The 14,206-nt window shown below is 44.0% G+C and overlaps 1 protein-coding gene across 4 annotated transcripts; it reads right to left on the bottom strand.

Moving 5' to 3' along the window:
* Positions 1 to 9,689: 9,689 nt before the first annotated feature.
* Positions 9,690 to 13,627, bottom strand: LOC139545796 (putative nuclease HARBI1). 4 transcript variants are annotated; one of them, XM_071353978.1, is made up of 9 exons: positions 12,389 to 13,627; positions 12,237 to 12,298; positions 12,068 to 12,154; positions 11,939 to 11,980; positions 11,697 to 11,870; positions 10,929 to 11,617; positions 10,744 to 10,859; positions 10,536 to 10,647; positions 9,690 to 10,441 (listed from the first exon to the last, which is right to left on the bottom strand). In XM_071353978.1, exons 6-9 carry the CDS (start codon positions 11,398 to 11,400, stop codon positions 10,071 to 10,073), a joined length of 1,071 nt encoding a protein of 356 aa, XP_071210079.1. In that variant the 5' UTR covers positions 11,401 to 11,617; positions 11,697 to 11,870; positions 11,939 to 11,980; positions 12,068 to 12,154; positions 12,237 to 12,298; positions 12,389 to 13,627; the 3' UTR covers positions 9,690 to 10,070. The 4 variants fall into 4 exon arrangements, 3 of the variants coding, with proteins under 3 accessions (XP_071210079.1, XP_071210078.1, XP_071210077.1); XM_071353977.1 differs by having other exon boundaries at positions 11,697 to 11,980; positions 12,389 to 12,565; positions 12,653 to 13,622; XM_071353976.1 differs by having other exon boundaries at positions 10,929 to 11,483; positions 11,582 to 11,617; positions 11,697 to 11,980; positions 12,389 to 13,619.
* Positions 13,628 to 14,206: the final 579 nt, after the last annotated feature.

Genomic DNA, 14,206 nt, shown 5'->3' on the forward strand with positions numbered 1-14,206 from the left:
GGAGGCTGCAACTCTTCTGAAAAGGTAAGAAACAATCTAGCTGGTTGGTTTTCCTCTAAATCTTGGTGGTATAGCCAGTGGCGTCATTTCAATAAAACCTAGGGTATGGAATGGCAAAATAACTTCTCTAGCCAGCCTATGTTTAAAACGTCTTTGCTTTACTGTGTAGGGCACTGTCCATGGTGCTGATAGAGCGCAATGGAGATTTCACGCCAACCTGTCACTTCTTGGTCAAAAACAGTCAATGGTCTCAGCATTTGAACTTTTATGTGTATTGTGGTATAGTGTGATATAAGCAGAATTCAAAATAATTACAATGCAAGAACCCAAATGACACCCCTGGGTATAGTGACATGTCGGTATGTTTCATCATAGAAATAGATACCATCTATTATGGTTTTCTTGGAAGCCTATTCGTTTTTGTGGTTATAAATGGAACTGTACGTATTCGAAACGTGCTTATGGTAGGCTGGCATTGCTTAATTAATTACGTAGGTTGAATTTGATCCACAGAAGTGTATTGTGCCATATCACAATGTTGCTGTACTCATGAGTGGCATGATTTTTCATGTTTGAAGCGGGCCTACAGGCTTACTTTTTTGGCAAGACAGCTGCATCTCACTGTAGTAGGCTGTAGGCTGTTTTGGTTATTTGAATCGCCATTCGCCTTTTCTTTAATGTATTTGTTTACTGTTAATGTAACTAGCCTAAATACAGATTGTGTCACCGATAAAAACATTTGCTTACTAGGCCTACGTGGTACTGGGTACTGGGGAGAACGGGCTTGTGGTATTGACTGGAGTGGAATGGGTGGAATTACGTCAAATACATCAAACACATGGTTTCCAGGTGTTTGATGCCATTCCATTTGCTCTGCTCCGGCCATTATAATTAGTCATTTTCCCCTCAGCAGCTTCCTGAAGTTACGGCTGCATTCACATACACTGTTTGTAATAGGTGATTTACAGCATCTGTGTTGTAGCCTATAATCATTACCAAAAGTGTGTAGAGCGCTGTCCATTGTGCTGATACAGCGCAGCGGAGATAGGCAACAGATTTCGTGCCAACCTGTCACTTCAAAAGCACTCAATCAATGGTCTCGGAGTCTCTGCATTTGAACTTTGTTTATTGTGGTACAGTGTGATATACAGTGCCTTCGGAAAGTATTCAGACCCCTTGACTTTTTCCAGATTTTGTTAGGTTACAGCCTTGTTTTAAAATTGATTAAATTATTTCCCCGCCTCGTCAATTTACACACAGTACCCCACAATGACAAAGCAAAAACAAGTTTTTAGAAATGTTTGCTAATTTATGAAAATAAAAAATATATCACATTTACATAAGCATTCAGACCCTTTACTCACTACTTTATTGAAGCACCTTTGGCAGCGATTACAGCCTCGAGTCTTCTTGGGCAGGTCAGAGTCGGCCGCCTGCCCAGCGCCATCTGAGCTGCCTGTCTGTCCAGCGCCATCTGAGCTGCCTGTCTGTCCAGCGCCATCTGAGCTGCCCGTCTGTCCAGCGCCGTCTGAGCTGCCCGTCTGCCCAGCGCTATCTGAGCTGCCTGCCTGCCCAGCGCCATCTGAGCTGCCCGTCTATCCAGCGCCGTCTGAGCTGCCCGTCTGCCCAGCGCCATCTGAGCTGCCCGTCTGCCCAGCACCATCTGAGCTGCCCGCCCGCCCAGCGCCATCTGAGCTGCCTGCCTGCCCAGCGCCATCTGAGCTGCCTGCCTGCCCAGCGCCATCTGAGCTGCCTGCCTGCCCAGCGCCATCTGAGCTGCCTGCCTGTCCCGAGCCGTCAGAGCCGCCCGTCTGTCCAGAGCCGTCAGAGCCGCCCGTCTGTCCCGAGCCGTTAGAGCCGTCCGTCAGTCAGGAGCCGCTAGAGCCGTCCGTCAGTCAGGAGCCGCCAGAGCCGCCCGCCAGTCAGGAGCCGCCAGAGCCGCCCGCCAGTCAGGAGCTGCCAGAGCCGCCAGCCAGTCAGGAGCTGCTAGAGCCGTCCGCCAGTCAGGAGCTGATAGAGCCGCCCGCCAGTCAGGAGCTGCCAGAGTCGCCCGCCAGTCATGAGCCGCCCGCCAGTCAGGAGCTGCCAGAGTCGCCCGCCAGTCATGAGCTGCCCGCCAGTCATGAGCTGCCCGCCAGTCATGAGCTGCCCTCCAGTCATGAGCTGCCCTCCAGTCATGAGCTGCCCTCCAGTCATGAGCTGCACTCCAGTCATGAGCTGCCCTCCAGTCCGGAGCTGCCATTCAGTCCGGAGCGGAGCTGCCATTCAGTCCGGAGCTGCCATTCAGTCCGGAGCTGCCCTTCAGTCCGGAGCTGTCTCTCTGTCCGGAGCTGCCCCTCTGTCCTGAGCTATCTCTCTGTCTTAAGCTACCTCTCTGTCTTAAGCTACCTCTCTGTCATAAGCTACCTCTCTGTCATAAGCTACCTCTCTGTCATGAGCTGTCCCTCAGTCCGGAGGAGTTTCCTCAGTCTAGTGGGGACCTTGGTGAAGGTTCCTAGGCCAACGTCGGCGGCGAGGGTCGCCACTCAAAGGACGCTAAGGAGGGGGACAAAGACAATGGTGGAGTGGGATCCTCGTCCAGCGCCGGAGCCGCCACTGCGGACAGATGCCCACCCAGACCCTCCCCTAGAGTTTTAGGTGGTGCGTTCGGAGTCCGCACCTCAGGAGGGGGGTACTGTCATGTTCTGACCATAGTTCTTGTGTGTTTTACTTGTTTTAGTGTTGGTCAGGACGTGAGCTGGGTGGGCATTCTATGTTGTGTGTCTAGTTTGTCTGTTTCTATGTTTGGCCTAATATGGTTCTCAATCAGAGGCAGGTGTTTTGTGTTGTCTCTGATTGGGAATCATATTTAGGTGTTTTGTGTTGGGATTTTGTGGGTGGTTGTTTCCTGTCTTTGTGTTCGTTTTACCAGAGAGGACTGTTTCGTTTGTTATTTTTGTATTTTGTAAGTGTTCACGTTTTCGTCTTGTTTATTAAAACATGTTGAACACGAGCTACGCTGCGTCTTGGTCCGATCCCTGCTACACCTGCTCTTCAGACAAAGAGGAGGAAGACTGCCATTACAGGAGTGTTTTTAAAAATGTATTTAAAACTTCTTAGGGCTGCAATCCCGGTAACGGGATCGATATGACAACAGCCAGTGAAAGTGCAGGGCGCCAAATTCAAAAAACAGAAATCTCATAATTAAAATTCCTCAGACATACATGTGTCTTATACCATTTTAAAGGTAGTCTTGTTGTTAATCCCACCAAAGTGTCTGATTTCAAATATGCTTTTCAGCGAAAGCATCACAAACGATTACGTTAGGTCACACCAAACCACAATAAGCACAGCCATATTTCCAGCCAAAGATAGGAGTCACAAAAAGCACAAAGAGATAAAATGAATCACTAACCTTTGATGATCTTCATCAGATGACACTCATAGGACTTCATGTTATACAATACATGTATGTTTTGTTTGATAAAGTTCATATTTATATAAAACAATCTGAGTTTACATTGGCGCGTTATATTCACTAGTTCCAAAAACATCTAGTGATTTTGCATAGCCACATCGTTTCAACAGAAATACTCATCATAAATGTAGATGATAATACAAATTATACACATACCTCTCCTTAATGCAACCGCTGTGTCAGATTTTAAAAAAACTTTACGGAAAAAGCAAACCATGCAATAATCTGAGACGGCGCTCAGAACAATAGCCAAATTAGCCGCCATGTTGGAGTCAACAGAAACCAGAAATTACATGATAAATGTTTCCTTACCTTTGATGATCTTCATCAGAATGCACTCCCAGGAGTCCCAGGTCCACAATAAATGTTTGATTTGTTCGATAATGTCCGTTATTTATGTCCAATTAGCTACTTTTGTTAGCGCGTTTGGTAAGCAATTCCAAAGTCACAGAGCGCGTTCCATAAAAGCTGACGAAATGTCCAAAAGTTCAGTAATAGTCAGTAGAAACATGTCAAACGATGTATTGAATCAATCTTTAGAATGTTGTTAACATAAATCTTGAATAACGTTCCAACCGGAGAATTACATTGACTTCAGATGAGCGATGGAACAGAGCTCCCTCTTATGTGCACGCGCATGGTGAAAGCATGGTCAGGTCATGGCAGACTTGACTAATTCCTCTCTCATTCAGCCCCCCTTCACAGTAGAGGCATCAGACAAAGTTCTACAGACTGTTGACATCTAGTGGAAGCCGTAGGAAGTGAAAACTCATTCATATCTGCTGTGATTTCAATGGGATCTTGGTTGAAAATCGACCAGCCTAATAATTTCCACTTCATGTTTGGATTTTTTCTCAGGTTTTTGCTTGCCATATGAGTTCTGTTATACTCACAGACATCATTCAAACAGTTTTAGAAACTTCAGAGTGTTTTCTATCCAATACTAATAATACTATGCATATATTAGCAACTATGACTGAGGAGCAGGCCGTTTACTCTGGGCACCTCTGTGCACCTTTCATCCAAGCTACTCAATACTGCCCCTGCAGCCACAAGAAGTTAATTGTTTGTGTCAGAGTAATGACGTCGGGTCCGGGAACTGCTACAGGCTCTCATGCCTCAACCAGATCGCCAGGCTCCCCTGCCTCAGCCAGCTCATCGGGCTTTCATGCCTCTGCCGGATCACCAAGCTCCCCTGCTTCCACCGGCTCGTCAGGTTCTCATGCCTCAGCCGGATCGCCAGGCTCCCCTGCCTCAACCGATCTGTCAGGTTCCCGCGCCCCAGCTGACTCGACAGGTTCTCGCGCATCTGCAGGGGTGACCGGTCCGCTCCTGAAATCCGGAATCGTCCCTGTGGTTGGCATCCTGCGGCTGGAGCCGAACGCGTCGGGGAGGGGGTGCTGTCACGTATGCTCTCTCTCCAGCACTCTAGGTCACCATGCTCCCGCGCCTCAGCTGGATTGACAGGTTCCTGCACCTTAGCAGAGGTGACCGCTCCGCTCCTGATCGTCATCTTGGTCGGCATCCTGTGTGGGAGTAAATGGTACACATAGAGACAGATATGACAATATTGAGCAAAGACAGGTGTACATTAGACCACAAGAGGAGAAGGCGACACTTGAGTGCATTTGCCATTCTGGAAAGGACAGGAAACCAAAGATTAACAGACATAAGTGTAATGGCCAAAGCCATAAGTGCATAAGTGCAGGTGACACTTAAGTGCATTTTCTATTATAGAGGACAGGAAACCAAAGATTAACAGACATAAGTGTAATGGCCACAGGAAACCAAAGATTAACAGACATAAGTGTAATGGCCACAGGAAACCAAAGATTAACCTTTCACGAGCCTCTACCCCGGGTCCGGGATCACCCCCCACCCCCCCCACACACTGATTAGCATAGCTAGCATAGCTTCACAAGTAGATAGTAGCATCTAAATATCATTAAATCACAAGTCCAAGACACCAGATGAAAGATACAGATCTTGTGAATAAAGCCACCATTTCAGATTTTTCAAATGTTTTACAGGGAAGACACAATATGTAAATCTATTAGCTAAACACGTTAGCAAAATACACCACTTTTCTAACTCCATCAGTTTCTTACTCCTTCAGGTGCTATCACCAATTCGGCTAAACTAAGATATTGATAGCCAATAACCTATAAAAAACCTCTTCAGATGACAGTCTGATAACATATTTATGGTATAGGATAGGTGTTGTTAGAAAAAAGTGCATATTTCAGGTAGAAATCACAGTTTACAATTGCACCGACCATCACAAATCGACTAGAATTACTAGATAGAGCAACGTGTATGACCAATTTACTCATCATAAAACATTTCATAAAAATAGACAAAGCATAGCAATGGAAAGACCCAGTTCTTGTGATTTCAGACCATATTTCAGATTTTCTAAGCGTTTTTCAGCGAAAACACAATAAATCGATAAGTTAGCATACCACATGTGCAAACGTTACCAGAGCATCGATTCCAGCCAAAGAGCGCTATAACGTAATCACCGCCAAAATATATTAATTTTTTCACTAACCTTCTCAGAATTCTTCAGATGACACTCCTGTAACATCATTTTACAACATACATATACAGTTTGTTCGAAAAGGTGCATATTTAGCCATACAAAACCGTGGTTACACAATAAAAATACTAGGAAATCAAGCCTCAATATGTCTGACGTCATCTATCAGAGTGATCTAGTTTAATTGAAAGCTAATCATATACTTGACTAAAAAATACAGGGTTGACAGGAATCGAAAGACAAATTAGTTCTTAATGCAACCGCTGACTTACATTTTTAAAATTATCCTTACTTTTCAATACAGGGTTCGCCAAGTGACGCGATAACAAACAAAATGGCGAAATATGCGTTTAAAATATTTCGACAGAACAACAATTTATCATATTAAATATTGCTTACTTTGAGCTGTTCTTCCATCATATTCTTGGGCAATGTATCCTTTCTATGTTATAAACGTCTTTTGGTCGATAGATGTCCTCTGTCCTTCGAAATGTCCACCACCAACGACCGACACCCCGAAACGTTTCCAAAGCTAAAAAGGGCACGACAAAGAAATTCCTCAAAATCGCACTAAACGGATATAAATTGCTATAAAACGGTTCAAATTAACTACATTATGATGTTTTTAACAACTATAACGACTGAAAACATGACCGGAGAAATCTAACTAGTTAAACAACGATTTGGAATGAGGCAGGTCCGATGCCTATCTTGCTTGTGGCGCGCGGAGAGAGAGAAAGGTAGTCCCACGTTTTGTGGTTTTATATGGGCTGGGATTGTGCAATAGACTCCATTCAAAACGTGATGACGTACAGACACCCAGAGGAAGACGTAGGCAGTGTCGGTTTCTTCATAGCATTCACTGTCGCCTTAAAAACAGACTCCAGATCAGGGGTAAAAAATTCTGAAATATGACCCCTGTCATGAAAAGTGCTGTAGATATTGTTCTGTACCACTCAGAGACAAAATTCCAACTTCTATAGAAACTAGAAGGTGTTTTCTATCCAATAATAACAATAATATGCATATTGTACGATCAAGAATTTAGCACGAGGCAGTTTAATTTGGAGACCCAAATATGCTAATGCAGAACAGCACCCCCTATAGTTGCAAGAAGTTAACAGACATAAGTATAATGGCCAAAGCCATAAGTGCATAAATGCTTAGAGTAAAGAGGAGGAGGTGACACTTAAGTGCATTATCTATTATGGAAAGGGCAGGATACCAAAGATTAGATAGAGAGGAACAAACATAAGTATATTATTCAAGGCCATAAGTGCTTAGGGTAAGATAGACATATATTATTTTTAGGACACGAAAGGGTCCTGCCACCATTATAATTTAATCAACAGCAGATATAGGCGTTATTGGGCGTGAACAAGCAGGAAGCCTGAACTAAAAGATAATGGTGGCAGATGACCTGAGGGAAGTAACTTAATTTACATGTGGGATGGACTCATATGCTGTGTGTGTATAAATACAGAGCCAGTGCTCTGGGAAAGGGTGTGTTCCGCGGACCATCTTGGCTTCTGATATACTTGTATTAAAAGCCTATACTGAATTCACAAGTTCTTGTAAGTGTTATATTTTGAAACGATTATCCACCACACCTGCAGCTGGAGCCACACGTTGGGTACGGGGTACTGTCACGTGTGCTCCCTCTATGGCCTCTAGGTCACCAGGCTGCTTGTTATGGCACACCCGTCACCATCGTTACGCGCATCAGAGCATTATGACACTCACCTGGACTCCATCACCTCCTTGATTACCTGCCCTTTACATGTAACTCCCTTTGGTTCCGTTTATTTTATAAAAAAACTCACTCCCTGAACTTGCTTCCCGACACTCAGCGCGTATCATTGCAAGTACCAGTCAAAAGTTTGGACACACCTACCAAAAAGTGTTAATCAAATCCACAGAGAATGCCAAAAGTGTGCAAAGCTGTCAAAGGCAAAGGGTGGCTACTTTGAAGAATCTCAAATATATTCTGATTAGTTTTAGTAACCAAACTACTTTGGTTACAATTTTTTTTCCATATGTGTTATTTCATAGTTTTGATGTCTTTTATTATTCTACAATGGAGAAAATAGTCAAAATAAAGAAAAACCCTGGAATTAGTTGGTGTGTCCAAACTTTTGACTGGTACTGTATGTGTGAAATTGGTTTTGATTTAGAATGGACCATTGTCATGCAGCTGTCTTAAAACAGGGGCAGCGGAAGAAAGAAAATCTATGCACTTCAATAGAGAATGGAGGAGGCTTTTCCTGTGATTAATTTTCATGCCAGCCAGGTAGTAGGCTGTTGTAAAGAGAAGCAATGTGCTTAATATTAGAAAAGTTGGGAAATAAATATAGGCCTGGCCTATAGAAAGCTGATGGGATCCTCCATTTTTTAATATAGGCTATCGCTCTGTTTTCTCACGCAGTTGCATAGCCTATAGAAATGTTGCGGAACAAGGGAGAGCTCGGCTTGTGTGTTTTGGAAAGTGTGTTGTTTTGGGAAATTTTGAAAGTCTATTGAAAATGTTTGGTTACTAGAGTTTGGATCCCATGCGCGGTTAGCATCATTTGCTGGGACCGCTACTATCTATTCAGTGATTCTGTCGACCAAGGCCGGGTCTGAGAAGCTGTTTGGCGTTGCTGCTAGCTAGCTGCCTATCAAGCTAGCAGGAGTTTCTTGAGGGTTTGAACGCAGCCCGCAACGCGGTTAGCCATTGTGGCTGGGACCGCGGATTGTTCCAGGCTTGTGGCTGTCTAGACCCCAGGTGTTTGTCGTTGTTGTTGTTTTCAATCTTCCTAGTGCTAACAGTAAGTATCTAAATAATGTGTGTGAAATGCTCAATAGTGTATGTGATGTAAACAAAGAGGTCTACTTTATTAGGAACCTGAATATTGACTGGTTTTCATCAAGCTGTTCACTCAAGAGGAAGCTTCTCACTGTAACCAGGGGCCTGTTGCACAAAACTAGGATAAGGGATTAAGCCAGGATATCTTGGTGATCCTGGCTCAATTGATCCGTAATCCGGTTGCACTAAAGATGGATAGGGGGCAGGAGGATATGTTATGGTATAAATTACCATGGAGATTTATTCTGTGGAGCTAGCCTGCTCCAGACCAGGCTAAATTCCAGGATCTATTTAATCTCATCCCTAATGTCAGTCAGCAGTCACCACAAATGGAAACCAATAGTTATTTCACTGCTCACTATACATTGTTATCACATATAACTAGACCCACTGTTATTATTTAAACGTTTGTGATCATTAATTTCAATGATTTTGGATAAAAAATGATTTTTAGATGATGTTGCTATCATTAGATAATTTACAGTTTCCCATAGACTATAAGGCTATATATAAAATGATAGAATATTAGGGCCACAGAGGGGAAAAAAACACAAGTCATAATATTGTAACCAGTTGTTTTAAAGGAGGACAGTTGTTAAAATGACAGATGTGGGGCATTTCGTGAAATTGTACTTCAGTATGGTTTCATAAACAAAGACATGCTGATGTGCCAGAATATTAAGTATCACATTGTCATAAGTATCAAAACTGTAAAAACAATATGTAGCTTTTCTGCAGAAAGAACCAGCCTCATAAATTTATGACTTTATCCTTTTTCTTCAGTGTGGCCCTAGTACTCTGTCATATAAACAAATACACATTCCATATGAATATAAAAACACAATGTGTAACATTATGTTCCTTTATTGAATAAGGACAAAACAAAGCAGGTAAACCATCAGCTCCTTTCGAAACTGAAGTCACAGTGACTCTACAAGATGGAAAGCACAGAATCCAAGCATATTATACAAAATGATACATACACATTCAAAGGTCTGTATATAACACACCCTGCATGTCTGCACACTAAAATAAATGCAGGACAAATCCATACACATCAACTGAACAGACAAATGAATGGATGCAGTAGCCTCCCTGCAGCCTTGTATTACACACAGTATACCGCACAAACATCATAAGAGGCCAAATTCGTCAAAAAACGAACCCAAAAAAACCCAAATTCCTCTGCCACCGCAGGACATATTTAACCAAAATTGAAAGCACACATACTAACTAAAATAATTCAACACATATTGGTCCCTCAGCAGCCGACCACTGTCGTCATCAGGGAAGATTGCCGGATTGTCCCAGTCCATGGCTGGTGGCACTCTGGGGGCCCTCTCCTTCCTCAGGCAGGCCACATTGTGGAGGACAGCACAAGCCACAGTAATATCACATGCCCTAACAGGGCTGACCCTTAATTTGTGAAGGCAGTGAAAGCGTGCCTTCAGGAGGCCAAAGGTCATTTCAACTCTGGCCCTGGTCCTGGCATGGGCATGGTTGTAGGCCTGCTGTGCTTCCTGGGGGTCTGTGAAAGGTGTCAGGAGAAAAGGCTGGCAGCCATACCCCCTGTCTCCCAGCAACACACCAGAGAATTCACCTGTCAACACAAAATCTCATCATTACTACCTCATAAACACAGTGATATTCTTGACACAGCCATGATGGTTATAAATAGGGGTTGTGTGGCTTACCTTGTGATAGGCACTGATAGATTTCAGAGGCCCGAAAGATTCTGGAGTCATGGACTGAGCCAGGCCATTTTGCCACAACATTGCTGATCACACAGTCAGCATTGCAGACCATCTGAAATCATAAGATGAGGAATATTACACCAATCAATGCACATCACTGGCAATGCAGAGTGTTCGTCAATGGACAATATCAAAAAGTTATGTTCACCTGAACATTAATGCTGTGAAAGGATTTCCTATTCACAAAATCGGCCTCATGGGCACCTGAGGGGGCTTTTATCCTTATGTGTGTGCAGTCCACTGCACCAATGACATTGGGGAAACCTGTCACACAAAGTAATGAGTATCCTACTATGTGTTAACAGTTGTCCTGTAATTTGTAGATCCTCTTACCTGCAATCCTATAGAACTCCTCTTTGATGTCACAGAGTCTTCTGTGGCCAGGGAAGGAGATGAAGACATCTGCTAATGCTTTGATAGCCAGACACACACTCCTTATTGTGCGGCAAATTGTGGCCTTGTTCAGCTGTTCTGCATCCCCCACTGAGTACAGGAAGGCTCCACTAGCAAAAAAGCGCAAGGCCACACAAACCATTTGCTCCACACTCAGTGCATGGCTCCGTGCAGTGCGGTGCTTAATCCTGGGACCCAGTAGTCTGCATAGATACCTGATGCCATCTGCAGAAAAGATGTATCTTTCATATAGATGGTCATCAGGGAAGGCCAGTGGGTCCAACCGGTCCCTGAAGACCCTTTCTCGCCTGAAGGCTCTCCTCAGCACAAGTGCTTCTTCATCCACCACATCTCGCACGAATGGGCATGCCATTGTCAGAGCAGAAAGGAACACACAATTTTGGGCCTTCATATAGGCTAGTGGCCACACCTGGTGCTGGGGGGGTGGGCAAAAGAGGGCGATGCCTTATAACGATGACTTGGTTGTACTGATTGCTGGGAAAATTAAAAAAAACTTAGAAAGATGCCACCGTCCTGTGTGCTCACAATAAGAGCTCATATGTCATGGCTCACTTGACTTTACGAGAATATACCTAATTTTTATTTTGAGCTGTGTCATCTTCTTGGAGCTGGGGGAGGAAAGAAAAATAATGATTAATACATTTGTGTTACAGTTAGCATACAGTGTACATTGAAGGCATATCTCACCTCCCTCTCAAGTTTTTTTATTTCAAGGTCCAGTTTCCTAATTGTCCTCTTTTTTATTTCGGACTCCAGTGCAAGATTTTCCATCTTTTTCTTCTTGTACTGAATGTCTATGTCTGCCAGTTCTATTTGGCGCCGGAGGTGGTTGCCATACAACTTTCTGATAGCTTGTGAGCTCTGTGAACACAATACAATTAGCGCAGCTGGAATTTGGCAGGATGTGGTGTCCTTTTATTAATACGCACTATGTTGCCAGGCTGGTTTTCCCACTGTATAGCATCTGGGTCCTGTAAAATAAATTAGATTTTTTGATTTTGATGAGGACTCCTCACCATTGTAGAGTAAATAGTACTTTCACAGTCTTAACATGATACCTCATGCCTTCTGGAATCCAGAGAGATGGTCTCCTCCTCATCATCGTCTCCATCATGTGCTGTTGCTGCTGCACTGGGGCCTTCACCCTATCACATTTAATCGGATTCATATTGAAGCTAGTAGACAAGACATGCCAGGCCTACAGTATGCCTTTGATGGAGTACTCACTGGATCAGCATCGTCTGGTGCTTGTGCTGGTGGCTCTAACAGGAACACAGTGCTGCCAGACACTGCAAGGCAATAGGTAAACCAAAGTCAGACAGTCCAAATTGATTCAATATGAATGTGGTTGTATCCCATGTAGAGATGGAAGGACATACCTTGAATGAAGCGGGTGGCATCTTGGGAGGAACCTATGCTCGTCTCTTTCCCCCCAGGGATCCCCTCTAAGACGGGCCTGCCTTTATTTAGCTCCAAGGCCATGTCCTCTGCTGGGGTAAGGTCAGCCTTTGGTGACCCACCACCCGTGCCTTGTCTGTGGGTATTCTTTTTCACTGCTAAAACAGTACAGACAATGTGTGAGCAGGCACCTTCTGGGTACAATATATGCTTGTGCTTTGTTAAATATTAGTCAGGGACCATACCATTCTGCAGAATGTTCTTGTATTTGATTTTGACCTGCTGCCATGTCCGTTTTGGCCCGTTCATGTTTAATCTACACACACACACACACACACACACACACACACACATTTAATGGAGTCACACTGCAAAAAATTACTTGGTATTTTTGTCTTGTTTTCAGTAAAAATATCAAAAAATTTATCATAGCTTTATACAGTGTGATGGAGTTACTTTACACAATTTCACTCATATCTGCAGTGCATTTCAATTAAAAATTTAACCGTTTCATAATTACAGTACAACTGCATTTTTGGAGATGTGAATTAAATATTTGAATTGTAATTGTGATGTTTCAGCGGAGCGGTGAGTGTGTAATTGTGCACTACTTACGCATTCAGGCGGTCTGCAATACTTTGCCACGCTTTTTCTCTTTGCTTTATCACTGTGGGGGTGTTGCCTTTCTTCTTAATTATATATTTTACCTCCTCGTATGCCTCCATGAGGATTTGTGCTTCCGACGGGGAAAAGTACGCGGCTCTAGTTGCCATGGTAAATCAGTTAATCTGTGATCTGTGGCGGGGTCTATTTGAGTGAGCCGTGAGCGCGCACCTATCCAGGATTGGTTTCACCTGGCTTAATGAATCCGTGTCTGCTCATCCTGGCTTGGTCTTTGTGCAACCAATTAAGCCTGGACGCACATGTTTTGGCTTCATTGAGCTCAGCTGAGTCATTTATCCCGGATGTCTTAATTCTACTTTTGTGCAACAGGCCCCCGATGCTGAAATTGCTTCTTCCAATTATTGATAAACATGTGCCTTGTACAAAATAGCGCCAATAGAGATGGCAGCTTCGCTTCAAGTCCTTCGGAAACTGTGCAGTATTTAGTTTTTTTAATGTATTATTTCTTACATTGTTAGCCCAGAAAACCTTAAGTGTTATTACATACAGCCGGGAAGAACTATTGGATATCAGAGAGACGTCAACTTACCAGCACAACCAGCACTAGGACCAGGATTATGACTTTCCCAAAGCGGATACGTTGTCTGCACCTCCCAGGGCGAGTCAGGTGTCCTTTGATTAGTTCCTGCGCGCGAGAGGGGTAGCTCGACATTTTCTTTCTCTTTTTTATTGAATAGGTTACCGTCCGGTTGAAATATTATCGATTATGTATGTTAAAAACAACCTGAGGATTGATTATAAAAAACGTTTGACATGTTTCTACGAACATTACGGATACTTTTTGGAATTTTCCGAGGGTGCCCAGTCCGGGGCCCGCAACGAGGGTGCCCAGTCCGGGGCCCGCAACGAGGGTGCCCAGTCCGGGGTCCGCAGCGAGGGTCTGCGTCCCGCACCTGAGCCGCCACCGCGGATAGATGCCCACCCAGACCCTCCCCTATAGGTTCAGGTTTTGCGGCCGGAGTCCGCACCTTTGGGGGGGGTTACTGTCACGCCCTGACCTTAGAGAGCCTTTTTTGTCTCTATTTGGTTTGGTCAGGGTGTGATTTGGGGTGGGCATTCTATGTTTTGTTTTCTATGATTTTGTGTTTCTATGTTTTGGCCGGGTATGGTTCTGG

Source organism: Salvelinus alpinus, chromosome 19 (genome assembly GCF_045679555.1).
Source record: "Salvelinus alpinus chromosome 19, SLU_Salpinus.1, whole genome shotgun sequence".
NCBI classification, from domain to species: Eukaryota; Metazoa; Chordata; class Actinopteri; order Salmoniformes; family Salmonidae; genus Salvelinus; species Salvelinus alpinus.